The 27,184-nt window shown below is 50.6% G+C and overlaps 3 protein-coding genes across 8 annotated transcripts in view; 2 read left to right on the top strand and 1 right to left on the bottom strand.

The window, feature by feature from the left end:
- Positions 1 to 144: 144 nt before the first annotated feature.
- DCST2 (DC-STAMP domain containing 2) lies at positions 145 to 20,969 on the top strand. Its single transcript, XM_063146262.1, has 15 exons — positions 145 to 469; positions 818 to 988; positions 2,815 to 2,916; positions 3,777 to 3,971; positions 4,513 to 4,578; positions 5,106 to 5,319; positions 6,203 to 6,360; positions 6,893 to 7,057; positions 7,828 to 7,995; positions 16,873 to 16,973; positions 17,686 to 17,816; positions 18,428 to 18,555; positions 18,846 to 18,939; positions 19,749 to 20,036; positions 20,876 to 20,969. Exons 1-15 carry the CDS (start codon positions 145 to 147, stop codon positions 20,967 to 20,969), a joined length of 2,400 nt encoding a protein of 799 aa, XP_063002332.1.
- Positions 5,750 to 27,184, top strand: part of PBXIP1 (PBX homeobox interacting protein 1) — a 167,776-nt gene continuing 146,341 nt past the window's right edge. Inside the window, exon 1 of the mRNA XM_063146261.1 lies at positions 5,750 to 5,759. The gene's annotated coding sequence lies outside the window, so the exon portion shown is untranslated. The remainder of the gene's footprint in view (positions 5,760 to 27,184) is intronic.
- The window catches only part of ZBTB7B (zinc finger and BTB domain containing 7B), a 38,178-nt gene continuing 34,293 nt past the window's right edge, over positions 23,300 to 27,184 (bottom strand). For all 6 annotated transcript variants that reach the window (XM_063145661.1, XM_063145662.1, XM_063145659.1 and 3 more), the window contains exons 2-3: positions 25,246 to 26,242; positions 23,300 to 24,283 (exon numbers count right to left, since the gene is read on the bottom strand). In XM_063145661.1, the coding sequence (XP_063001731.1) occupies positions 23,806 to 24,283; positions 25,246 to 26,234 (1,467 nt within the window). In that variant the 5' untranslated portion in view covers positions 26,235 to 26,242 and the 3' untranslated portion in view covers positions 23,300 to 23,805. The remainder of the gene's footprint in view (positions 24,284 to 25,245; positions 26,243 to 27,184) is intronic.

Raw genomic sequence — 27,184 nt, 5'->3', positions numbered from 1 at the left:
CAGAATCTGGCAGGTGGTGGGTGGAGCCGGGCAGAACCTGGATTTACTGGCTTTTCAGACCTCCCACGGAAGCAAAGAAGATCCCACACGCTGTGGTTTGCCCAGCAACCCATCGAGAGGAGCCTCTGCAGTTCCATCACCACCATGGGCCTTCCGTCCATCCTCTCCGTCCAGCGGTTGAAGGAGGCGCTGAAGAGCCTCTCGGGTCGCAAGAGGAAGAAACGGCGGGCCGTCCCGCGGGTGGCGGAGGACACCATAGGCCGGGCGGTGGCCCGTAGCGTGGGCGGCTTCACCCTGGGGATGACCCTCGCCGGGGCCTACGGAGCACTGGTCATTTTCGTGCAGGGTTACAACATCTGGTACTGCCTGGTGACCACGATCACTTTGGCTGCCGGGCTCGGGCTGGGCATGGCCTTCTCGCGCAAAGTCCGGCTCACCGTCCTGCTCACGCTGCCCCAGATTTTCTCAAGTAAGTGCAACGGGGTCAAGACGGCCAGAATTTTGAACATCAAAATACCGCCCCCCGCAAGCCATTCACTTGGTTCAAATTCTGAGTGCGGTTGGGGAACTAGAACAAAAGCCGTACGGATTTCGTTCAGGCTGCGTTCCGTGGATGATCGGGAATCTTTCGGTCTGTCATCTGCTCATGGGCGGCATCAGGTATTTCTGGAACGTGGCCCTGCGAGCGATCTTCTCTGAAACCAGAATTCAACCCTTCTCCGAAATATTCCTGTACCCCCTTTCCTAAGGAGAGGACGTGAATGTATCCTTGATCTGTGTTTTTATTTTCCTTCCACTTTTCTGTCTCCCCCTACAGAAGAGGGGAAAACTATGTTCATGTTCCTGGCATTCTGCCTGGCCATGGAGGGACCCTTCGCTAACATCATCCGGAACTTCTCTCGGGGGGCTGAGGCTGTATCGTGTGGTGCTGAGCTCGCCCTCAACCAGACAGCGGAAATGCTGAACAGGGCCCGTCAGCCCCTGATCAGTGAGACAACAGGACTTTTCACGTGGGGATGTTCCATCACCTCTGAATTTACCCTGCTCTGTTTTTATCCCCTCTGAGTTTTATTCCTAGCTGGGTTGTTTCTGTTTTCTAATCAGGCTTTCATTTCTTTTTCTTGTTATTTTTCCTCCCTGACAATGAATCCCCTACTTCTCAAGGGCAGGACATACACGGCAGACGGGTGTGTTTCTTGCCAAATGATTTTCCAAACAGCCCTCCGAGGTTAAATGTGGTTATAAGACACTGGCCATTGCAAAAATCACACTGGAGGGGAACCAAACATGATGTAATCAGGAGGTCCCATTTTAAAAACGTATTTCTAAGCAGCTGGGCAAGACCCAAAGTGGGCGGAGTCAGAACTAAAAGCGAGCTGATTTATGGGTATGGCGTTCTCTTGGTTCAATGGGGCAGGGGAACATTTGCATCTGGGCATTCTCCACCCACAACTTGTGCAAGGTTTCCCTCTCCTTCATCAGCTTTGTATCTGGGAGACAGAAAAGGACTTTGTCAGTAACATCTGGGACCCAGGTCATGGCACAGAAGGGGCCTGGTCGCGGGGAGAACAAGGCAGAGGCCTGCAGCAGGGCTACATACACTAATTGCTGGGGAACATGGGCAGGAGAGTGCTGATACACTCATGTCCTGCTTGGAGGCTTTCCATGGGCAATTGGTTGTCCACTTTGTGAACAGAATGCTGGACTAGATGGACCCTTGGTCTGCTCCAGCAGAGCTCTTACATTCTCATGATAATCTGGCTGTCCAGATTGAGAAGTCTACAGTTCTGCATTGGGCCAATCAGTCGGAGGCTCTCCACCCCTGGACTCCTTTTAAATCTTTTTTTCTTTTTAAACTAGAGAAGAGACCCAGTGCACAGTTTTGGGCCGTGAGTTCTGACGATGCTCAGAGATGTCGCTTAGGTTGAAGGGTTCTGCTGGGGGTCAGATCCAGAGCACATTTCTCAGGAGGCAAGATGGAAAGTGTTCAGCACCATGGACAGCTCAAAGGGGTGCTAGGGCTGGACGCTGGACAGGACCGCCTGTGTGTCGGTCCAAGGAAAATCAGAGCATGACTCAGGCTTAAATAGGAAGTGACTGGCAATTAGGCTGGCTTAGCTCCACCTCTAGCTTTGACCCTTAAAGGGGCCTGTCTGTTTTATCAGCCTCAGGCTGCAGCGATGTGGGAGGGATCTCTCTACTCCATTTCCCACAGGGGGGCTGCCCCACAGCAGGGACGAGGGGGCAGATATATAACTCTATCACTGAGCCGACTAATCACCCCTGACTTCAAACTGTACAGACTGCAAAACGATGTGCTGATCAGGGAAGCCTGCCACTTAGTGGCTGGAGATGTTACAGCAGACTTTGACCACACTACATGAATGAATGGAAATTAATTAATGCCTGGAAAAGCAAAACAAAATAACCCCGAGTTACACACTCCTAGGGGCCCCTGACAGCAGTACGCATGGCGCATTTCAGGTGTGTAGATTTCACATTCTTGGCATTACGGTGCTGACGGATGGACAGACACACACCCTGTGTTGTAATTATTGTTTTGGTAGCCACCATGAGCGTATCAGTGGAAAAACAAGAGGGAGGTTTGATATATAATGAATAAATGTCTAAGTTTATGAGTTGCTGGGGGTCCCCTATTTCCTCCTTGCTTGAAATGCACTCTGAACATGCCCAGTAGCACCCCCTTCTTTTATTCTTATGACTTATGTTCATGGGTTTAGCCCGGGCACTGAAAAACAGATGAGTAAACATGAGCTCCATTTAAGATCTGCTCCCTTCCCATCGTCTGCCTAGATGCGCTACAGAAAATCAAAGATATCGCCCAGAAGGCCAAAGTGGTTGGGGACCGTGTGCGAAAACTTTTCCGGTCCGTCATGGACTCCGTGCGGCATGTAGGTGAGTGCCAGCAGGGTGGGCTGGGCTGGGCTGGAAGGAGAACAGGAGAACCTGGATGGAATGCTCCTATTCGTAATTAATCATTGGAACTCACTGCCACTGGATGTGGTGTGAGGACTAGTTACTTGCCTTTGAAAGTGGATTAGACCAATTAATGTTGGTGGTGGTGGTGGAGGAGGAGGGAGATGAGGAGAAGAAAAGAAGGAAAGTCTATCTGCTGCTATTATCCATGATTAGAGATGTACGGATTTTGTAAAATGTTTTCCATATACATTCTGCAGATTCGTTTCATTGTTTGCTCACTGATGGAATATGATCCCCCCCCTATTTCACCCCAGTGTGGTCTAGTGCCTAAAGTGTCAGACTGGGAGTCAGGAGATCCGGGTTCTAGCCCCCACTCAGCCACGGAAACCCACTGGGTGACTTTGGGCCAGTCACAGACTTTCAGCCCAACCTACCTCACAGGGCTGTTGTTGTGAGGATAAAATGGAGAGGAGCAGGATTATGTATGCCACCTTGGGTTCCTTAAGAGGAAAAAAGGCAGGATATAAACGCAATAGTAAAATTTGTGCAAATTCGCATTTGCGAAAATGCACACCTGCAGAAATGCGCCAATCCCAATGGAAATGTGCAGACTCCATTCAAAGTGTGCATTTTCATGCTTTAGCCTATGGGGGCAATGTGCGTTTTGGCTGGTGCTCTATCGCAAACCCTATAGTCCGAGAGAAATCTGCTTGTACCTTGGGGCGGCCAGAGAAAGGCCCGCAGAAGCTCCGGCTGGCCAGTTTTCCGCAGTGGGGGGCTCCTTTGGGACCCTCCAGGTGATGCTGTTTCTCCCTCCTCCCCTTCCTGCCGTGCAGCCCACTGCCTGCGCAATGTCTGGTACTGGCTCTTGAACCTGGGCAAAGTTTGCAACGAGGAGATGGGCACACCCTACCGGAGGTGTGCCAGCATCTTTGAGAATGCCAAGGATGAATGTCAGCGGGTCGTCCCCCTCCTCTACTACCTCTGCTACGTCGTGCTGCTGTTCAAATACCTCTGCGGCCTGGCTAACAGTGAGTACGCGCCATGAGCATGGAACCCTCTTGTCCCTGGCTAGCAGCGACGTGTGACTCCTGACCTCTGCCACCAGACTATGTCCCCTGGGCTATCTCTGAACCCAACTCCTGTCCCTCAGGTCAGCTGGTCACTGCGTAGCATGTCTCTGCAACAACAACTGCCGTGTGCTCTTTCCGAAAAGGAAGTAAATGACCGTATCTCACACCTTCACTCACTTACATTCACACGCCCGTCTTTAGGGGGTGCCTGTAGTTCTCTGACAAAGAGAAGGCTGTCTAATAAAGGAAGTTGGTCTGAACTTCTTTCAAACTGGTTCTAGCCTGTCTTTATCGCTTCCAAGACTAAATGCTGTGTTGCCGCACTTTCTCCGTTTAAAGCAACTCTGCTGTAAGTCACACCAAACTTTCCAACAAGTGGGACTGGTACGATCACGGTTCCTGGCCAGTCAGTCAATTGGCAGGCGTTTGGCAACTGTGCGGCCTACCCAGGCCGCAATTTGGGGCCTGCCATCCTAACAGCCTCATTTCTTTCTCACAGTCCTCCTTGTCTTCTGCATAATTCCCGAGTACATTGTGCCATTCCTGCGACGCCAGGTAGCTGAACGTGAGTATGAAGGATAAAACTGCCTGCATCTTTAAAACTCCACCTGTTGGACTTTTCCCCCCTGTCTGGACACGTGTTTAGGGCAGTGAAAAACAATTAACAATAAAATACCAGGACCTGATAAAACAGCTAAATTCCAAATCTCTGTCACATGCCATCAAATGCCCAGAATCAATGTCTGGCTGTTCTTTTTCAGCAAACAAATTTAAGAGGGAACCCTCTTTAGTTGTAAGGTGTGAGAAATCCTTCAAGAAGCCAGTATAATCCAACCTACCTTCTGCTTGTCCCTGGTCTAGAGGGACCCCAAGACTGCCCTCGTCCTCATGAGGGGTTGTAGCTCAGTGCAAGAGCAGCTGTTTTTTGTTTAGAAGGTCCCAGGTTCGATTCCTGGCTTCTCCAGGTAGGAGTAGGAAAGCTTCCTGCCAAGCGCCCTAGAGGGCTCCTGCCCGCCCATGTATGCAAGACTGAGCTAACTGGGGCAAGGGTTTAAGGCAGCTTTCGGTGTCTTTCCCCACTGCCTCCACCAGCCATCGTGGCCCTACTCAACCGCATCCGGAGCGAGTTCGAATTCAACATCACCACCGTGCACAAGTACGACGTGACCATCAACGCGAGCAAGAGCCTGTCCCAAGTCGCCTTTGACATCATGGAGGACGTGTCGAACCGCCTGCAGCCGGCGAAGGAAGCCGTGGGGCTTTTCGGCTACCTGTCCAGCTTGGTCATTCTTTACATCTACATCAGGTGAGTCGGAGAGGGGGAGGCAATGAAGAGCTTGCCTTTGATCAGGGATGGGCCAACAGGACCTCTCCAGATGTTTGGAGTTCAATTCCCAGCATGCCTGTCCATTGGCCATGCTGGCAAGGGCTTCTGGGAGTTGAAGTCCCAAAATCTGGAGATCCACCTTCTGCCCAACACTACATGAAATAACCTAAGGCAGACTTCCCTCAACCAGACTGGAGAAGGCTATCCATGGCTACTGGCCCTGATGGCTATGTGCCACCTCAGTAAGCCTATATACACCAGCTGCTGGGGAACATGGGTGGGAGAGGTGCTGTTGCACTGTGTCCTGCTTGTGGGTCAACAGCTGGTCGACCCCTGTGTGAACAGAGTACTGCACTGGATGGACCCTTAGTCTGATCTAGCATCAGGGCTCTTCTTTCTTTTGATTAGACTGGACTAAGGTGGGAAAATACCACCTTTTATCCCCCAGCCGAGGAAGATTAGGCCCAGAGACAGCAGCGGGCCCAAAATCACACAGTGAATGTCATGAACACAGCAGATCCTAGTTTTGAGTCGTCACGCCTAGGGCTGCGCAAGGCCCACACGAGACGCAGCCTGCCGCCATTTTGCGCAGCACGGCTGCAGGTGTCTGTTTCGAACTGGCGCTAAGCAGACACTAGAAGTGTGTGTGTGTTCCTAGCGTGTCGTTCAAAACGAAAAGAGGCACTCTGATAGCTTTTACGTCCACCAACGGATCAGCAGGGGCCGGACGTTTGATGATGCGTCATGGTGGGTGGAGGAGAGCTCAGGCGGCCATCCCGGGCATGGGAATGGCAGTGGCGGCACAAGCGCTGCCCCTGTTTTCGTGGTGGGGTGGGAAAGTAACGCTGGTCAGCTCCGACAGGGCTCTGCTGTACCGGAAGCATTACTTACGCCAGGACAGTTTCGACAACATCTATGTCACCAAGTCATTCCTGGAAATGGACATGATGCGGAAAAAGAGCAAGAGGCCCACCGTCCTGCCGCTGTCAGCGAAGGAGAGCACCAGATACATCCGCCCAGGTAGGACAGCAGGGGGGACGGGACCCGGACGGGAGATTGTGGCCACTGGAGGGTCTGGATGGGATTGGTTGGTCATTATAGGCTCAGGGATTTGGCCTACAACTCCCAAGATCCCTCCCATGGACTATGCTGGCTAAGGCTGACAGGAGTTGTAGGCCAAACATCGGGGGGGGCATCAATGGCCTGCCCCTGGTTTAGTCCCTAGGTGGCCCTGGAAGTAGTTATATCTGAGTGGAGTCAGGAGTTTTCTTTTGCGGTTCTGTCCTTTATTTAAGAGAAATAATAAAGTCATTGGTGGGCTGGTAGGGAGGTAGGACTAGAATCCTTTCCCCTGAGATGCTAGTTTTCTCTGTGCAGGGATATAGTTATTTATTTTGCCTTCTTCCATGGGGGTGTGAAGTGATAAATCCCGGACCCAGAGGCTGAACACCTCTGTGAGAGTAAGACAGAGCAAGCCCCCAAAGCCCAATTTCCCAGACCTCCAAACGGCCTCACACACCCTCCCCCTCACTCACTGTGTCTTTTCGTGCAGCCTCGCTCGTGTTACCCCGCAAAGAGCAACTCCGCTACGCCCTGGCCATCGTCTCCGTCTGTCGCCAGCTGATCCTTGTCATCCTGCTCATTGTAGCCGACTACTCAATCTTCTGGCTCTTTGATTTGGTGCGATATCAGCTGCACGGAGAAATTGTTGCGAGGGGTAAGACCGCAACACGGACAGAGACACAAGCTGAGCTGAAACGCTCCAAAAGCGGCCCTGTAGCAGAGCCAGGGGTCTCCTACTGTGGAGGGAAATATCTTGTCAGTTTCACCCAAATCTTCCACAATCTCCCTCCTCTGCTTGCCAGTGAAACTGACCACCTCTTCTCCAGATCTTGTCAGTTTCACTGGAGAGCAAAGTGGACAATAAAGGATTAACTGGGATCCTGACGTCATCTACCACCCCTCTCTGACTTCCCTGTTCTCTCTGAGCTTAGCAGCTGCCCCCACAATAGCTGGAGGGGGAGAGGAATTCTTCCAGCAGCAGGATATTATTCCCTGGTGTAATGCAAGGTTGGACTCGATGGCCTTATAGGCCCCTTCCAAGTTTACTATTCTATGATTTTGGGCTGACTTGGCCTTGAACAGGCAATAAAGACCCATTGGGGTTTACAAAAAGACCTGCTCTGGGTGGAGTCAAAACTGGGGACTGCTAGGATGGGTTTATTCATGGGCAGCTGCTTGAATTTTAGGGCTTTTCTTGGGGTCAATGGAGGTATCATGAGTGTCTAGACTTCCAAATTTACTACTCTGCCACTGCCCAACAGACATCTTCCACCGCTACCTATTGGAGCGTCCGGCTGTCCGTTGTGGCATCAGAACCCTGGACCAGGGAGACCTTTGTTCAGACCCAAGGGAGCTCTTCTTACGTTCTTGGAAAGGGCGCACCACTGCGGACGGAGTGAAATGGCCTCCTTTCTCCCCCTGCAGCCCCAGTGACTATGAGCGTCAGCGTCAAAGGAACAGGCTACACGGGGGAGATGTACCGCGACCTGGTCTCTTCGTTTGAGGTGCTGCAGCGTGGGAACGTCAGTGTGGTCTCCCGGAAATGTCGCTTGCGCCCCGCTGAGCCCGATTACAGAGGTTACATAGTCATCGGTAAGAAGAGACATCGCTTGGCTCCTGAAAGACACACACACACACACAGAGGGCAAAAATCTACCTAAAATGTGTGTAGATTTATTATATCTATTTATTATATTATAGATATAAATATTAAATCTATTTATTATATCTATTTATTATATCTAGATAGGCACATTTAGAAACGATTTCTAGTAGTTATTTAAATTTTACAGGAGGTAAAGCAAACCAATTAATTGCCCACCCAAATCACACCAAATAAAAGACTTTCACTTGCACCCCAAAACCACGTCGCTCCTCTTCAAGGGCAGTTCATTGGCAATGGCTGTGAACAGGTGTGAAAATAGGCCTGGAAAAGAGTAGCTGCTAAAACTTTCACAACTAAGCTTAGGACAGAAGCTTCCTTTGGCACCAATTGGGAGAGTCAGGGTTCTGGGGAAAAGATACTCCCAGCATTCTGCAGTGTGAAAAAAACGTCCTACAGCTCCCAGGATTCAAACTTACCAATCCTGGAATAAGAGGGGACTCCCTCCAAGTATAAGCTGCATTGCTAAGATTTGGCCACAAAAGGACAAACCAGTATAACTCCTGAGGTCTTAATTGGGCAACTGAGATCTGCTGGCTGCAGTGTTCAGAGATGGCCACAAGAGTACAAGCCTTGAGAGCTATTGAAATCAGCAGAACTTAACCGGTCAATTAGTGCTCAGATGTGTTAATTGAGCTTAATTGGGCTCAGAATTGGCATCTAGAAAGCATCCCAGTGTAAGCACTAAAGTTTTAATTAGGCAATTCTGATGAGCAAGCTGCAGTGCTCAGAATTGGCTAATAGATGGCAAGCTGGTACAAAGCCCATAGGTTTAAACTGGGCTATTAAAATAAGCAGGCGTAGTGCTCAGGAATGGCCACAACAGGGCACCCCAGTATACATAAAACTCCTAGAATTCCCTAACCAGAATAAAATCCTACAACTCCCAGCACTCACCAGCCTGAAAAAGTCTTACAATTCCGAGCATTCAGCTGTGTGAAAAAGTCCTACAACTCCCAGCATTCTGCAGCATGAAAAAGTCCTACAACTCCCAGCACTCACCAGCCTGAAAAAGTCCTACAATTCCCAGCATTCTGCAGTGTGAAAAATGTCCTACAACTCCCAGCATTCTGCAGTGTGAAAAAAGTCCTACAACTCCCAGCATTCTGTAGAGTGAAAAAAGTCCTACAACTCCCAGCATTCTGCAGCACAAAAAAGTCCTACAATTCCCAGCATTCTGTAGCGTGAAAAAGTTCTACAACTCAGGAGGGCGCTGTGGTATAAAGCCCATAGGTTTAAACTGGGCTATTAAAATAAGCGGGCGTAGTGCTTTGGAACGGCCACAGGATGGCACTGTGGTACAAAGCCCATAGGTTTAAACTGGGCTATTAAAATAAGCGGGTGTAGTGCTTTGGAATGGCCACACGATGGCACTGTGTTACAAAGCCCATAGGTTTAAACTGGGCTATTAAAATAAGCAGACGTAGTGCTCTGGAACCGCCACAGGATGGCACTGTGGTATAAAGCCCATAGGTTTAAACTGCGCTATTAAACTGGCCAATTAGTGCTCAGAATTCTTAATTGGGTTAATTAGGCTCAGAGTCACCACAAGGAGAACCCCAGTATAAGCATATGTTCGTTAATTAGTATATTGGAATGAGCAAGCTGCAGTGCTCATGAAGGGCCACAAGATGGCACTGTGGTACAAAGCCCATAGGTTTAAACTGGGCTATTAAAATAAGCGGGCGTAGTGCTTTGGAACGGCCACAGGATGGCACTGTGTTACAAAGCCCATAGGTTTAAACTGGGCTATTAAAATAAGCAGACGTAGTGCTCTGGAACCGCCACAGGATGGCACTGTGGTATAAAGCCCATAGGTTTAAACTGGGCTATTAAACTGGCCAATTAGTGCTCAGAATTCTTAATTGGGTTAATTAGGCTCAGAGTCACCACAAGGAGAACCCCAGTATAAGCATATGTTCGTTAATTAGGCTATTGGAATGAGCAAGCTGCAGTGCTCATGAAGGGCCACAGGATGGCACTGTGGTCCAAAGCCCATAGGTTTAAACTGGGCTATTAAAATAAGCAGGCGTAGTGCTCTGGAACGGCCACACGATGGCATTGTGGTACAAAGCCCATAGGTTTAAACTGGGCTATTAAAATAAGCGGATGTAGTGCTTTGGAATGGCCACACGATGGCACTGTGGTACAAAGCCCATAGGTTTAAACTGGGCTATTAAAATAAGCGGGCGTAGTGCTCTGGAACGGCCACAGGATGGCACTGTGGTACAAAGCCCTTAGGTTTAAACTGGGCTATTAAAATAAGCGGGTGTAGTACTGACGAACGGCCACACGATGGCACTGTGGTACAAAGCCCATAGGTTTAAACTGGGCTATTAAAATAAGCAGACGTAGTGCTCTGGAACCGCCACAGGATGGCACTGTGGTACAAAGCCCATAGGTTTAAACTGGGCTATTAAAATAAGCGGGCGTAGTACTTACGAACGGCCACACGATGGCACCGTGGTACAAAGCCCATAGGTTTAAACTGGGCTATTAAAATAAGCGGGTGTAGTGCTTTGGAATGGCCACACGATGGCACTGTGGTACAAAGCCCATAGGTTTAAACTGGGCTATTAAAATAAGCGGGCGTAGTGCTTTGGAACAAAGCCCATAGGTTTAAACTGGGCTATTAAAATAAGCAGACGTAGTGCTCTGGAACCGCCACAGGATGGCACTGTGGTATAAAGCCCATAGGTTTAAACTGGGCTATTAAACTGGCCAATTAGTGCTCAGAATTCTTAATTGGGTTAATTAGGCTCAGAGTCACCACAAGGAGAACCCCAGTATAAGCATATGTTCGTTAATTAGGCTATTGTAATGAGCAAGCTGCAGTGCTCATGAAGGGCCACACGATGGCACGGTGGTACAAAGCCCATAGGTTTAAACTGGACTATTAAAATAAGCGGGTGTAGTGCTTTGGAATGGCCACACGATGGCACTGTGGTACAAAGACCATAGGTTTAAACTGGGCTATTAAAATAAGCGGGTGTAGTGCTCTGGAACGGCCACAGGATGGCACTGTGGTACAAAGCCACAACAGGGCACCCCAGTATACATAAAACTCCTAGAATTCCCTAACCAGAATAAAATCCTACAACTCCCAGCACTCACCAGCCTGAAAAAGTCTTACAATTCCGAGCATTCAGCTGTGTGAAAAAGTCCTACAACTCCCAGCATTCTGCAGCATGAAAAAGTCCTACAACTCCCAGCACTCACCAGCCTGAAAAAGTCCTACAATTCCCAGCATTCTGCAGTGTGAAAAATGTCCTACAACTCCCAGCATTCTGCAGTGTGAAAAAAGTCCTACAACTCCCAGCATTCTGTAGAGTGAAAAAGGTCCTACAACTCCTAGCATTCTGCAGCATGAAAAAGTCCTACAACTCCCAGCATTCTGCAGTGTGAAAAATGTCCTACAACTCCCAGCATTCTGCAGTGTGAAAAAAGTCCTACAACTCCCAGCATTCTGCAGCACAGAAAAGTCCTACAACTCCCAGCATTCTGTAGAGTGAAAAAAGTCCTACAACTCCCAGCATTCTGCAGCACAAAAAAGTCCTACAATTCCCAGCATTCTGTAGCGTGAAAAAGTTCTACAACTCAGGAGGGCGCTGTGGTATAAAGCCCATAGGTTTAAACTGGGCTAATAAAATAAGCGGGTGTAGTGCTCTGGAACGGCCACAGGATGGCACTGTGGTACAAAGCCCATAGGTTTAAACTGGGCTATTAAAATAAGCGGGCGTAGTGCTTTGGAACGGCCACAGGATGGCACTGTGGTACAAAGCCCATAGGTTTAAACTGGGCTATTAAAATAAGCGGGCGTAGTGCTTTGGAACGGCCACACGATGGCACTGTGTTACAAAGCCCATAGGTTTAAACTGGGCTATTAAAATAAGCAGACGTAGTGCTCTGGAACCGCCACAGGATGGCACTGTGGTATAAAGCCCATAGGTTTAAACTGGGCTATTAAACTGGCCAATTAGTGCTCAGAATTCTTAATTGGGTTAATTAGGCTCAGAGTCACCACAAGGAGCACCCCAGTATAAGCATATGTTCGTTAATTAGGCTATTGTAATGAGCAAGCTGCAGTGCTCATGAAGGGCCACACGATGGCACTGTGGTCCAAAGCCCATAGGTTTAAACTGGGCTATTAAAATAAGCGGGTGTAGTACTTACGAACGGCCACACGATGGCACTGTGTTACAAAGCCCATAGGTTTAAACTGGGCTATTAAAATAAGCAGGCGTAGTGCTCTGGAACGGCCACACGATGGCACTGTGGTACAAAGCCCATAGGTTTAAACTGGGCTATTAAAATAAGCGGATGTAGTGCTTTGGAATGGCCACACGATGGCACTGTGTTACAAAGCCCATAGGTTTAAACTGGGCTATTAAAATAAGCAGGCGTAGTGCTCTGGAACGGCCACACGATGGCACTGTGGTACAAAGCCCATAGGTTTAAACTGGGCTATTAAAATAAGCGGATGTAGTGCTTTGGAATGGCCACACGATGGCACTGTGGTACAAAGCCCATAGGTTTAAACTGGGCTATTAAAATAAGCGGGCGTAGTGCTCTGGAACGGCCACAGGATGGCACTGTGGTACAAAGCCCATAGGTTTAAACTGGGCTATTAAAATAAGCAGACGTAGTGCTCTGGAACCGCCACAGGATGGCACTGTGGTATAAAGCCCATAGGTTTAAACTGGGCTATTAAACTGGCCAATTAGTGCTCAGAATTCTTAATTGGGTTAATTAGGCTCAAAGTCACCACAAGGAGAACCCCAGTATAAGCATATGTTCGTTAATTAGGCTATTGTAATGAGCAAGCTGCAGTGCTCATGAAGTGCCACAGGATGGCACTAATAGGATGGCACTAATATTAAAATAAGCGGGCGTAGTGCTCTGGAACGGCCACACGATGGCACTGTGGTACAAAGCCCATAGGTTTAAACTGGGCTATTAAAATAAGCAGACGTAGTGCTCTGGAACCGCCACAGGATGGCACTGTGGTATAAAGCCCATAGGTTTAAACTGGGCTATTAAACTGGCCAATTAGTGCTCAGAATTCTTAATTGGGTTAATTAGGCTCAGAGTCACCACAAGGAGAACCCCAGTATAAGCATATGTTCGTTAATTAGGCTATTGTAATGAGCAAGCTGCAGTGCTCATGAAGGGCCACACGATGGCACGGTGGTACAAAGCCCATAGGTTTAAACTGGACTATTAAAATAAGCGGGTGTAGTGCTTTGGAATGGCCACACGATGGCACTGTGGTACAAAGACCATAGGTTTAAACTGGGCTATTAAAATAAGCGGGTGTAGTGCTCTGGAACGGCCACAGGATGGCACTGTGGTACAAAGCCACAACAGGGCACCCCAGTATACATAAAACTCCTAGAATTCCCTAACCAGAATAAAATCCTACAACTCCCAGCACTCACCAGCCTGAAAAAGTCTTACAATTCCGAGCATTCAGCTGTGTGAAAAAGTCCTACAACTCCCAGCATTCTGCAGCATGAAAAAGTCCTACAACTCCCAGCACTCACCAGCCTGAAAAAGTCCTACAATTCCCAGCATTCTGCAGTGTGAAAAATGTCCTACAACTCCCAGCATTCTGCAGTGTGAAAAAAGTCCTACAACTCCCAGCATTCTGTAGAGTGAAAAAGGTCCTACAACTCCTAGCATTCTGCAGCATGAAAAAGTCCTACAACTCCCAGCATTCTGCAGTGTGAAAAATGTCCTACAACTCCCAGCATTCTGCAGTGTGAAAAAAGTCCTACAACTCCCAGCATTCTGCAGCACAGAAAAGTCCTACAACTCCCAGCATTCTGTAGAGTGAAAAAAGTCCTACAACTCCCAGCATTCTGCAGCACAAAAAAGTCCTACAATTCCCAGCATTCTGTAGCGTGAAAAAGTTCTACAACTCAGGAGGGCGCTGTGGTATAAAGCCCATAGGTTTAAACTGGGCTAATAAAATAAGCGGGTGTAGTGCTCTGGAACGGCCACAGGATGGCACTGTGGTACAAAGCCCATAGGTTTAAACTGGGCTATTAAAATAAGCGGGCGTAGTGCTTTGGAACGGCCACAGGATGGCACTGTGGTACAAAGCCCATAGGTTTAAACTGGGCTATTAAAATAAGCGGGCGTAGTGCTTTGGAACGGCCACACGATGGCACTGTGTTACAAAGCCCATAGGTTTAAACTGGGCTATTAAAATAAGCAGACGTAGTGCTCTGGAACCGCCACAGGATGGCACTGTGGTATAAAGCCCATAGGTTTAAACTGGGCTATTAAACTGGCCAATTAGTGCTCAGAATTCTTAATTGGGTTAATTAGGCTCAGAGTCACCACAAGGAGAACCCCAGTATAAGCATATGTTCGTTAATTAGGCTATTGTAATGAGCAAGCTGCAGTGCTCATGAAGGGCCACACGATGGCACTGTGGTACAAAGCCCATAGGTTTAAACTGGGCTATTAAAATAAGCGGGCGTAGTGCTCTGGAATGGCCACACGATGGCACTGTGGTACAAAGCCCTTAGGTTTAAACTGGGCTATTAAAATAAGCGGGCATAGTGCTCTGGAACGGCCACACGATGGCACTGTGGTACAAAGCCCATAGGTTTAAACTGGGCTATTAAAATAAGCGGGCGTAGTGCTCTGGAACGGCCACAAGATGGCACTGTGGTACAAAGCCCTTAGGTTTAAACTGGGCTATTAAAATAAGCGGGCGTAGTGCTCTGGAACGGCCACAAGATGGCACTGTGGTACAAAGCCCATAGGTTTAAACTGGGCTATTAAAATAAGCGGATGTAGTGCTCTGGAATTTATTTATTTATTTATTTATTTATTACATTTTTATACCGCCCAATAGCCGAAGCTCTCTGGGCGGTTCACAAAAATTAAAATCATCATAAAACAACCAACAAGTTAAAAATACAAATACAAAATACAATATAAAAAGCACAACCAGGATAAAACCACGCAGCAAAATTGATATAAGGTTAAAATACAGAGTTAAAACAGTATAATTTAAATTTAAGTTAAAATTAAGTGTTAAAATACTGAGTGAATAAAAAGGTCTTCAGCTGGCGACGAAAGGAGTACAGTGTAGGCGCCAGGCGGACCTCTCTGGGGAGCTCATTCCACAACCGGGGTGCCACAGCGGAGAAAGCCCTCCTCCTAGTAGCCACCTGCCTCACTTCCTTTGGCAGGGGCTCACGGAGAAGGGCCCCTGTAGATGATCTTAAGGTCCGGGTAGGTACATATGGGAGGAGGCGTTCCTTCAAATAACCTGGCCCCAAACCGTTTAGGGCTTTAAATGTCAATACCAGCACTTTGAAATGGCCACACGATGGCACTGTGGTACAAAGCCCATAGGTTTAGTACTACATAGGGTGACCATATGAAAAGGAGGACAGGGCTCCTGTATCTTTAACAGTTGCATAGAAAAGGGAATTTCAGCAGTTGTTATTTGTATGCATGTAGCACCTGGTGAAATTTCCTCTTCATCACAACAGTTAAAGCTGCAGGTGCCCTGCCCTCTTTTAAATCTGGTCACTCTAGTATAGCTCCTGCAGCTTTGTGGTCACCCTAACTAAAAGTTGTCCAACATGGAGCATTGAAATATCAGCCCCGCGATCCTCGTTGCGCCATTGAGATGAACAGGTTTCTGTCCAGGGCATCCCAGTATACGTAAAATTCCTAGAATTCCCTAGCCAGACTAAAATCCTACAACTCCCAGCACTCCCCAGTAAGTCAAAAGTCACAACTCCCAGCATTCTGCAGCCTGAAAAAAGTCCTACAACTCACAGGATTCCCCAGGATTCAAATTTATCAATCCTGGAATAAGAGGAGACTCCCTCCAAGTATAAATTGTTTAACTTAGATCAGCAAGCTGCATTACTAAGATTTGGCCACAAAATGGCAAACCAGTAAAAACCCTGAGGTCTTAATTGGGCAACTGAGATCTGCTGGCTGCAGTGCTCAATAGTGGCCACAAGAGGGTACTCCAGTATAAATCCTAATGTCTTAACTGGGAATCTAAAAACAGCTGGCAGCAATCCTCGAAGTTGGCTATAACAGAACTATTAACGCTGAAATCTTAATTTGGCAATTGAAAGCAGCAGGTTGCATTGGTTGGGACTGGCCACAGGTGTGCCTCCCAGGATAAGTGCTGAGGTCTCAATTGGGCCATTGAGATCAGCAGGCTGCATTGTTCAGTGTTGGCCACAAGAGGGCACTCAAGTATAAGCCCTGAATTCTTAACTGGGCAACTGAGAACAGCTGGTTGCAGGGCTCAAAGTTGTCCAAAGCAAAGCAATCAAGTATTGGCCCTGAGATTCTCACTGCACCATAGGGATGAGCTGGTTGCTGTGCTCAGAGGTAGCCATAACAGGGCTACGCAGTGTAAGTAAAACTTCTCAATGTTGTCCAAAGCAGAGCACCAAAGTATTAGCCCTGTGGTTTTAATTTGGCAATTGAGATGATCGGGCTGCACTGCTCAGCGGTAGCCACAAGAGAGCACCCCAGTATAAGTCCTGATTCATCATCAGGGCTATTGGAATTTCTTAGGTTTAGCCACCAGAGGGCACCCTTGTACATGTTCTGTTGCTAAACCCCTCTTACCATGAGGACGCTTTGCCTAACGTTTAGCCAAAATCTATTTCCTTGCCATTTCTGCCCCTTGGTTTTAGTCTTGCCTTCTGGAGAGACAAGAGAACACATCTGCTCCATTTAGTCCAGCTTTCTTTCTCTACAGACTGTTCAGGTTTGTCCCTCCTCTTCTGATGGTTGTTTCGCTCCACCTGCAGGCCTCATGTACGGCACCTGTTTCTTCATCGCCATCTTTGGCACCTATATCCAGCGTCTGCGACGGGCTATTTGTGCCTGGTACTACCCCTCCCGTGAACGGGTGAGTTACTTCTACACCCCCACAGCCATCTCCTCCTCTTGAATCAGGAAGACGTCCTCCCCATCCCCCATCAGATAGTTTAACTACCCTGTTTTGGATTCCCCTCTTTTCCACCTTCGTTTGCAATATGCAACTGGACTCGCTGACTTGAGCCAGCTATTATGGCCTTGAGATCAGTGGTGCAGCTAGACCCGAACCTAGCGGCCAAAGACCAGGGGCCTCTAAATGGTCACCACAGAAAGCGGCAGGTAATGAGAGCATCAGGACACCAAGAAGCCTTTCTGTTGTCTGCCTGAAACCTGCTGCTGCACAACAGGGTGACATCGAGTTCTAGTATTGCGAGAATGACCCACCTTGGATTTTGATTTGGCTGTCTGGGGATCCTGAGATGGAATCGCCCCTTCTCTCGGTGGCCCCACTCACTTTCTCTCACCCGTGGATCCTTTGAAAGTTCCTGCTCGTTGGGAAGGTGCTCCAAACCCCTGACCATCTCAGTTTATCTTTTCTGAACCTTGAGTTAGAACAAGCTTTAGTGATACTTTAAGCCGACCCAAGGAAATCAATGGGACGTTAGTTAGTCATGACTAACACACATCCGATTTATTTCCATGGGTTTCCTCTGACGTAGGACGGAAGCTAGATCCATCCCCTGGCCTTCACGTTGTCCCTGGGCGCCTTCCCCCTGCTCACGTGCTTTTCTCCCACCTTGCAGGAGCGGATCTGCTACCTCTACAACACCATCCTCACTCGAAGGGCAGGGCTGGCAAAAGCCGTGCTTAAGGCTGTAAGAGAGCGGTCAGCGGACGGGGGTCGCACCAATATCTTACTCGTATTTGCAGCAAAGTAAGGCCCTCCAGCAGGGAGACGTCGGTCCTACTGGATCTCCTTTCTTTTTTGTTTTCTGCAACCAAGAATCCTAAGATCTTTTTGCCTGGTGCAAAAGCTTACTCTTAGGATTAAACCATTTCTAGTCCGGGAATTTGTCTGGAATACTAAAACAGAATCGAGCTTCCACTCTTTCCTGCGCTCAACCCCCCCCCCCCCCCAAACTCCTGGTTACAGAAGCGTAATTTCCGCAGTGCAATTTCAGGACAGGCCGCGTCATCTTGATGTCGCTATTCTTGAGTGGTCGGGAGCCAGAAACGCTTTTCATTTGCATCTTTGTGGATTTTGTTCTTTGCATTTTAAAGAAAAGGTTGTGTGGTGTAAGCTGCTTCAAAGATCATTTGACCCAAAGACTGCAGAAAGGTTATAATAAATCTTTTAAGGCAACCAATAAACAAACAAATATTTGCAGATCATAAGGGCTAGAAACCTGCTTTTTAAAAACAAAACACACACGCACACACATATGAGAAGAGTGAGATTTTCAGGATGTCTGATGCTGTGCTTCCAGAGAAACCCAGCGCGGTGCTGACCTCTGGCGCTAATGCCCCTCCTGCTTTCCCTTGCAGGGTGCGCTTGTGCCGCTGGCTGGTGAAGAAGCTGGGCGTGCATGAGTCTTATTGCATGGGATGTGGAAGAATCCGTGACAGTGCGGCCAGCGAGGAGTATGTCACTTGCAGCACGCCTGGATGCCGAGGTGGGAAATTGGGCGGGGTGTGTGTGTATGGACATTGCTAGGAAAGGTGAAAGATTTAGATTTTCTGCAAGGGAAGTGGGAAAAAGGCAAAAGAAAAAGAGAGAGTGTATATAAGTCAAAAAGGAATCTCTTAGGAGACATGGGCCCTGAAAGGCTGATGAGCTGTTTTGCAACATGCTCAGGGTGTGAGAAATTCTCAACGTTCAAGACAAAGCGGTCCAACGACTGGAGAAATGACGAAACCAAATGGAGAGGTTTTCCCATGTGCCTCTCTCTTGCCTCCTGCACAGGGATCTACTGCCCTGATTGTTACAAACTCCTGAGGAACATGTGCTCCATCTGTATGGCCCCTCTCACCTACCAGGGAGACATCGAGGAAGAGATGTGAGTGAGCAACTGGCAGATGCTTCCGCTTGCCTGCATTTGGGGGAGGGAGCGGGACCTCCTTGTCCTTTGAAAAAGGGCAGAGAAGGGCCACTCAGGTGATCCAGGGGGTGGAGCATCTCCCCTGCGAGGGAAGGGTACGACAGCTGGGATGGTTAGCTTGGGGGGGGGGGGGAAGGAGGCGAAGGTGGAGACAGGAGAGAGGGGTACAAAAGGATGCCCGAGAGTGGAGAATGTGAGTGGGAGATATTTTTCTCCCTCTCTCATGATACTAGAACTTGATGGGGTCATCCTGTGATGCGTGGAAGGTTCAGGACAGATCAAAGGAGGGAGTTCTTCACACAGTGCATAGTGAAACTATGGAACTCAGTACCACAAGATGTTGTGATGGCCACCAATTTGGATGGCTTTGAAAGGGGGTTGGATAAATTCCTGGAGGAGAAGGCTATCCATGGCTACTAGCCCTGATGGTTGTATGCTATCTCCAGGATTCCAGGCAATAAGCCTGTGTGCACCAGTTGCTGGGGAACGTGGGTGGGAGGGTGCTGTTGCACCCATGTCCTGCTTGTGGGTTTACCCCGGGCAGCTGGTTGGCCACTGTGGGAACCGAGTGCTGGACTAGACGGACCCTTGGTCTGAACCAGCAGGGCTCCTCTTACGTTCCTCCCACCGTTTTGGTCGTCCACTCAGTAATGCTGGGGCTTGTGGTGCGAAATATCTGGGAAGGGGGTGCGTTGGGTGGGGAGGGAGGGAGGGGCGCTCCAAGGGATATGTCCTGATGGCTGCTTCTGCTTATATCCCGGTTCCAGGGATTCCAGTGACGAAGAGGCCATGGCGCTGTGGACCAGAGCTGTGCAAGCGCTCCGTGGGGCTCCGGACCGAAAACGACAGAAGCAACGGCGGTTGCTGAAGGCTCGGATCGAGCGGGCCGTGAAGGGGCAGGGGAACTGCCGCCGCTTGCCCCCGGTGCTGGCCAAGCGGATCCTAGCCCAGCTGAAGGAGGAGGAGGAGGAGGACGGGAGCAGCGCCAGCGAGGAGAACCCGTCATCCAGCTCAGGTGAAGGCAGCACCTCCTCTTCCTCCAGGTCTCAGTCCAGGTGAGAGAGGGAAGCACCCTTCAAAATCATCCACTTTTCTCCAGACAGGTTCTGTGCCATTGGCAGCTGGGGGGCGGGGGCAGGCAGAGGTCCAACCAGCAGGGAAAGTACCCCAGGCGGGCACAGTGGAGCTGTGAGCCGCCCCTGTTGACGTTCTGCCTGTCGGAGCAGCCTATAACAGCACAGAGACACTGCAAGTGGGGTGGCGATTTGCCCCCGTGGGAGGGGAACACAACCCCAGCAAGCCTGCTTGAGGACTAGGAACTTTGTTTAAAAGGAATACCAAGACATCACCAAAGCTGTGCCCTTGGGCCTAGAAGGCCTGACTCCCTCTTTGGGGTGCTTCCAGAATTCATCAGGCTGCCTCATTCACAGAATTCAATTCCCGTAGCCCTTCCGTATTTTCCCAGCGCCATTCCGTCTCCCCTGCCCCCCCTTAACAGTGGAAAAGCGGTTAAGAAAGAAAAGCGGAGTGGCTGTAGAATGGCATTAGGATCCCTCCACTGGGAGGCACCCCCAAAAATGTGGGTCTCTGGTATTGCTCAGGGCATCTCTCAGGAGAGATTTTCCAGAGATTTTCGTTTTACTCATTTCACTCTAGAAGAAAAAGGCCACATTGCAGAACGGCCTCTGACTCTTCTCCATCAAGTGTGTGTGTGTGTTGGACTCCCAACTCCATGTTGTTCGCTTTAAAGATGATTCTGCCGCAGCTGTGTGTATATTTTTCATGCTCTGAGCGACTCAGATGAGCTAGGAAAAAGCAGCTTATGAAATAATTCGATTAAAATCAAAGCCTCCCGCCGCCCACCCCCCTCTATCCCTGCTTTCCCTTTCCGCAGCCTTGATTTCAGCTACCAGAAGGAAGCAGAAACCAGTAGCAGCGAGGAGTTGATGGAGGTGAAAAGCGATAAAAGGCCACCGTCTAAGAAGTAGGGAGGAACAGAGAGAGAGAGAGGGAGGGACGGAGGGAGCTCCCCACATACAAAAGGGATGTAAATGTCACATTATTAAATTATTACAGACTGGATTATATTCCTTATCGTTGGGTGGGATTTCGTCTTCTTCCCCACTACCCAAACGCAGCAAACCTCGTCACTTCACCTGAAGCAAGAGGGTGGGAGAGAGAGAGAGAGAAAGAGAGAGAGAAAAAGCTGGGTTTTGGATTGCTTCCTGCTTTTCAAAAACCCATTAGCAGTTTCGAGTAGGGAACCTCTGGTAAAGGGGAAGGTTATGCCAGTTAAATAAATCCAAAACCAGAATTGTTTTAGGGCGGCCAACCCCCAATGCAGTGCCCTCCAAGCATGTTGGACTACAACTCCCATTATCCCCAGCCAGCACAGCTGGGGACGTCGGAGTTCTAGTCCCACGCATCTGGAGAGTGCTGTGTGGCAGAAGGATGGGTTTTGTTGGAAGGCAGACTTTCTCAAGCCAGGGGGTCTCTGGATGCCTTCAGTTCCAGCGTGTGAGAGCCAGTGTGTATAGTGGTTAGAGTCTTGGTCTGGGACTCGTCCCCACAGTTATGAAGCTCCCTGGGTGATGTTGGGCCAGTCACTGACTCTCAACCTAACCTACCTTATAGGGTTGTTGTGAGAATAAAATGGAGAAGAGGACCATGTAATATCTTGAGTTCCTTGAGAGAGGCAAAAAGGCCGGAAATAAATGTAACAGTAACTAATAATAACCAAAAATGAATAGTAATGATACTTATTCCCACTGTACCCCCTTTCCCACTGTCACTCTGACAGTCCATATGTTCACGAAGAAAACGCACACACACAGACACGTTGTTCAAGGTTCCCTGCTTTTCAGTTTATTGTCAAGCAGCATCAACGGACAAGAGTCACCTGGAATTCCAGCACGCTAATTTTAAAAAAATGACACAGGGGGGCCACCCGCATCCAGACCCGACCCCCCCATTCCAGACAGTTTGCATCGTTTCTAGCGCTTCCACATAGGACAATAGGAACAAGAGAGAGAGAGAGAGAATGAGAGAAACAGCTTTTCAGGAGAGGGTTTCTCATAAGACACGTACATTCCTTGAATTGTGTTGATCATTGAATCACTGAGAAACTGGGGGGAGGGGTGTATGTGAGGGGAGGGGGGCTTCGCCCTGGGAAAGGGTGGGGTGAACAAGCCATTATGCATTTCAAGTAGCTAAAGATTCAAGTTTAAACATTACAGGCACTTTTAAAGCTAGGGAAGACCTATCTGCCCCCCCCCCATACCTTCCACCCACCCACCCTCCATTCTTCGCCTGACGAGAGACCCCACGCCACAGTTCCTGCTGGGGGGGAATTGGGATCAGGTGGGGTGGAGGGAGAAACAGAGGGCAGGGGGAATAATATATTACATTATCTCTTAAATATAAACTCTGAGCTAATACTCTGGGCCACGTCCCTCACCGGCCACCTCTTCGTCTTCCTCCTTCCGCCTCCCCCACCCCTGGTAGCTATTTTGCCCCTCCAGAGGGGGGGGGGAGCCAAAGAATGTGCAAATAGGGCTGAGGAACTAGATATGCCTGCACTCTAACCCGCCACCAAGCAGTGTGCCAGTCTGACCCCTGAAATTGCGGGCATACCCTAGTGCAGTAGAGTGGGGTACAGAATGTGTGTGTGTGTGTGTTGGAGCGGGGGGGCGGGGTTTGCATGTGAAAAGATTAGAGGAAGTGAAACAGAGCAGAGGCACATGCAAAGGGCAATTGCCTCTTTTGGGGCCATCACCCCTAGTGTGCCTTTTGGTGTGGAATGAAATTTCCAGGCTGGGGGGTAACCCCAGGCGCATGGGTGGCTTGATGTGGGAGGTGGAGGACATTTTCTCCCCTCCACCCCAAGTGCTCTTCTTGCATGGAGGGGGGCTGTGAGAAAGAGAGAGGGGGGAAGAGGCTGTGTGTGTGTGTGTGTGTGTGTGTGTGTGTGTGCGCATGCGTGTGAGAGAGACCCCCGAGGGTGCTGGGACCAGCCCGTTGCACTGTGCAAGAGTGCCACTAGAGGGCAGCAAGGGCCCAGAATGGCTCACCTGGGCAAAAAATAAGTGCCGTAGATAGAAGCCCCGGACATGGCCCGTACCATCCGCCTGCCCTGGGTGGGAAAGCCCCCCCCCCCCCCAGACATGAAGGGAAGGCCGCCACCGAGCCAGGCACCGTTCCTCAAACAGCTGCCAGCCCCAGAGGCAGGAAGAAAACTGCGGTCTTTCTCTTTTTGCTTCTGACATAAAATTTCTGCTATCACGAGGGACCCGGAAGTGGGAGGAGGAGGAGACCCCCGAGTCCTGCCGGCCTCAGGGTCCTCTTCTGAAGTTCATCAACCCCAATGCTTTCCGCGTGGAGAAGGCTGTTTCCCCTCCCATTTGCCCCTGCGTCCCTTCCCAACATGGGGGATAGAGCCCCAAAGTGCAGAGATGGGGGGGGGCTGCCTAGTACTCCCCCTTTCCCCAAATTATACCCCTTTTGTACTATCCCTATTTAATTGATTATTTTGCAAACCTGAGCATAGACACACCACCCTGCTTTTGCTGTCCCCTCCCCTGTACTTTGGTTCATAACTGACCCCCCCCCTCCCCTTTTCAGAGGCTGCTAAAGGCACAGAGTCAGCGCACTGGGGAGGGGAAGGGCATAGTGCATCTCGTCTCCATGCCGACCACCTGGTCTCTCCTGCAACCGCATAGCGGACGGGGTGGGCGCATTAGTGCATCTTGGCCTAGTCCACGGGAGTCCCCCTCAGAGAGAATCGCCATGGCAATGGTCCAAGCAAGGCAGGCCTAGGCCCGGGCCCTACGCCGTTTCCATCGCGGGCGGCCCGTCCTTCTCCGCAACCCCGTCGTCCCCTGCTTCCTCCTCCTCCTCCTCTTCCTTGGAGGCGGGAGACAGCGCGTGGTGGGCCCGGGCCTGATCCCAGTAGTGGCGAGGGAGCGAGAGGCGCAGCCCCTCCATTTGCCCATTGGTCAAGTCGAGGTCGGCCGAGGGCGGGGGCGTCCCCGCGGAGGGCAAGGAGTCGGCCTCGGCCTCAGCCCCCCGGCGCCGGCGCCTGGTCCGCACCTCCAGGCAGTTCTGGCCTTTGAGGTGACGCTGCAAGTGGTCGTCCTTGGCAAAGGCCTTGTGGCAAAGGCAGCACTCGTACGGCCGGGCCCCCGTGTGCAGGTGGAGGTGGTTCTTCAAGTCGTAGCTGTGCAGGAAGCGAGCCGTGCAGTGCGGGCACGAGTAAGGGCGCTCGCCCGTGTGCTTCCGCATATGGATCTTGAGCTTGTCGTTCCTGCAGAGTGGGGGGGGGGTGAGAGAGAGAGAGAGAGAGAGGCAGAAGACGCACGTCAGCCGAAGCAGGAAAAGCCTTTGCTTCTTACAACTCGGAGTTTCTAACAAACAAGTTCCTAGTCCTTATGATGGCCGGGAAACAACACAGGGCAGGGCTGCTGAGGTTTCTGGACACAAATAATTGTGACTCTTTGTTATCAACAGATGTTTGTATTAGGTGTAAAAACCAGCAGCTGAGAAAGTATAACTCCACGTGAATTTGGGACTTAAGGTCTACCCCAACATTTCTACGCATTTTTGTATTCGCGTTAGAATTTCAAACACGCCTGTTTTGCAAGCAGTTTTCCTTAATTTAATCCTTTTTTTTGTTTGATTCCCGCCCCCTCCACTGCTACTAACATACATGTTTATACACATTTCGGTGTGCATTTTTTTGGTTTGGAGAACCGTATCATGAATATTCTGAGAAGTATGACTACTAAAGGATCATTGCATTCTTGATTCAGGGAGCGTGAATTTAGTAAGTTCCTCCTGTTATGAGAGATGAACAAAATTCCAACCCCACAATCCCAAATTCAAGTTACCAAAGAGGTCCGCCTGACGCCTACACTGAAGCAGCACCGTGTGCCCTAGGACTTCAAGTCTTCTATGACCTCATGCCCACTTCATGTAGACTACGCTCAGCGTCTAAAATCCTCCTCTAAGGGAGGCTTGGAAGGCGGCAACAAGGGAGAGGTCTTCTCTGTGGTGGCCCCCCAATTAGGGAATGATCTCCCCAACGAGGCCCTCCTGGTGCCAACATTATTATCTTTTCAGCACCACGTTAAATCTTTGTAAACCGCGTAAAGTGCTTTGGCTATGGGGTGGTATAGAAATGTAATAAATAATAATAAGTAGGCCCAGTTTTGGTGACGTGCGAGCAGACGGTTCGAGAGGGAAACCGTTTCGAGGCGAGCCACTTACCGAGTGAAACGGACCCCGCACACCTCGCAGGCGAATGGCTTCTCCCCCGTGTGGGTGCGCATGTGGCGAGGAAGTTTGCCGGCGCCGTGGATGACCTTGTGGCAAACGGGGCACTCCTGGGGCATCTGCGAGCGGCGTTTGCGCACCAGCTTGTCCGGAGGGTCGAGCGCCGGAGACAGCCCCTCCGGGTTCAGCGCACGCATGTAAGCCAGGATGTCGTGCTCGGTGGGTTCTTCGTCCGAACCCAGATCCTCTGGAGAGAGGCCCGGGGCGTACGGGTACGGGAAGGTGCGAGACGGCGCGATCACTTCTTCCTCGTCCTCGCGGGGGTGGCTGAGGGCCGGCGCCGGAGAGGCCTGGTTGGGAGGGCTGGGGCGCTCCTGCGTCCCCGTGGAGGAGGGCGACGGCGAAGGAGACAGCTCGACAAAGTGGTTGTTGAGGCGAGAGCCCTTGGCTTGCAGGAACTTGCGGGGTTTCTTGCTGCGTCGCGGGGCCGGGCAGGCCGGCGGCTCAGCCAGGTCTCCTTCGGCGGCGGGCAGGGTGGCGAAGGCCTCCAGGTAGCGCCGGGCCCGCTCCCGGGCGGCATCGTCAGGGACGGGCGCTTCCAAGCCGTTCCCCTGCAGGATCTCCATGCAGGCCGCGATGACGCAGGGGATCTCGAGGAGGCGGGCCGCGCGCAGCACCTCCGCCAGGCTGCCCGTGCTGATGGTCAACGTGGCAGTGTAGGCGAAGTCCAGCAGCGCCCCCAGGGCCTCGGCGCCCACGAAATCCAGCTCGCACACCCCCATGCCCGGCCCCGCAAAGAGCCGCTGGAAGTAGCGGCTGGAGGCGGCCAGCACGGCCCGGTGGGTCCGGTATTCCGAGCCCTGGGCCCGCAGCGTCACGTCGCACAGGACGCCCCGGCGGCGCTGTTCGTTCAACCGCCCCAACAGCTCGCTGCTGTGTTCGGGGAACGGGATCCCAATCAAGTCGTCTTCAGGGCTGCCCATTGCCTCACCTGCAGCGGGGGGGGGGGGGAGAGGAAGGACAAGAACGGGAATGTGAGCCCCGATGAACACAGGACGGATTTAGACGCCGAATCCCAGGAGCTCCTTCTCTTCCGCACCCCACGCGACATTCGCATTGCCAGGCATGCAGAAAGAAGAGCGGGAGGATTTCCCCCTAACTCTTGTTGGGTCCCACCCCCTTTCCCTCAGTCACCAATCATTGGGGTGGTTCCTGGCTTTTCCGCAGTCTCCCCCCACCCTCCGATTCGAAAAAGCTGAAATGCCTCTCCACAGGCTTGGTTTGTGGCGGCTAGAGCTTCGAGCTAGAAATAAATTGTGTTTTGGCCACGCCCCTTCTGCCTTTGACCCCGCCCACCCCTGGAGTGCGGCCCCTGAGAGCTTCTCTGGAATGGAATCTGGCCTCCAGACTGAAAGAGGTTCAACACCCCCGTACTGGAGGCTGCTGCTGCTACTGCCAATGTGTGTCCATGACGCCTCTCGTCTGAACCAGGTATTGGGGTTTGTTGCTCCTCAATAAGCCGTGAATAACAAGCCGAGAATAAACTCTCGTTTCCCATTCCAGCTTGTAAAGCATGCAACAAGCCACCTGGGTTGGACGACATGCGGAAGAAACCTTTCCCGGGTTGTTTGGCTGTTGCACCAAGAGCAGCGGTTGCTAGCGGGCACTGCAGCCCGTTCATGACAAGCCACGATTCTCCGGGCTCCTACTGCGCAGTTGCGCACAAACACAGCCATCGAGTCCCAATGGGATTGCAACTTTAGTCGAGTTTGGTATTCGTTAAGGCAGGCTTCCAGCCGGAGCTGGCTTTCAGCAAGGCATCATCCCAGGGACCGTGGGTCCCCTCGCTGCCCTGCAGAGGCGAGGCGGCGAGACCCAAAGCCAGGACTCCTTGGCCCAAAGCTCATCACGCTTCCTGCCCCCCTTTGAGTCT

Source organism: Elgaria multicarinata, chromosome 21 (assembly GCF_023053635.1).
Source record: "Elgaria multicarinata webbii isolate HBS135686 ecotype San Diego chromosome 21, rElgMul1.1.pri, whole genome shotgun sequence".
Taxonomy (NCBI): domain Eukaryota; kingdom Metazoa; phylum Chordata; class Lepidosauria; order Squamata; family Anguidae; genus Elgaria; species Elgaria multicarinata.
The sequence above is the reverse complement of the archived record's forward strand: the minus strand, read 5'-3'. Positions and strand labels throughout refer to the sequence as shown.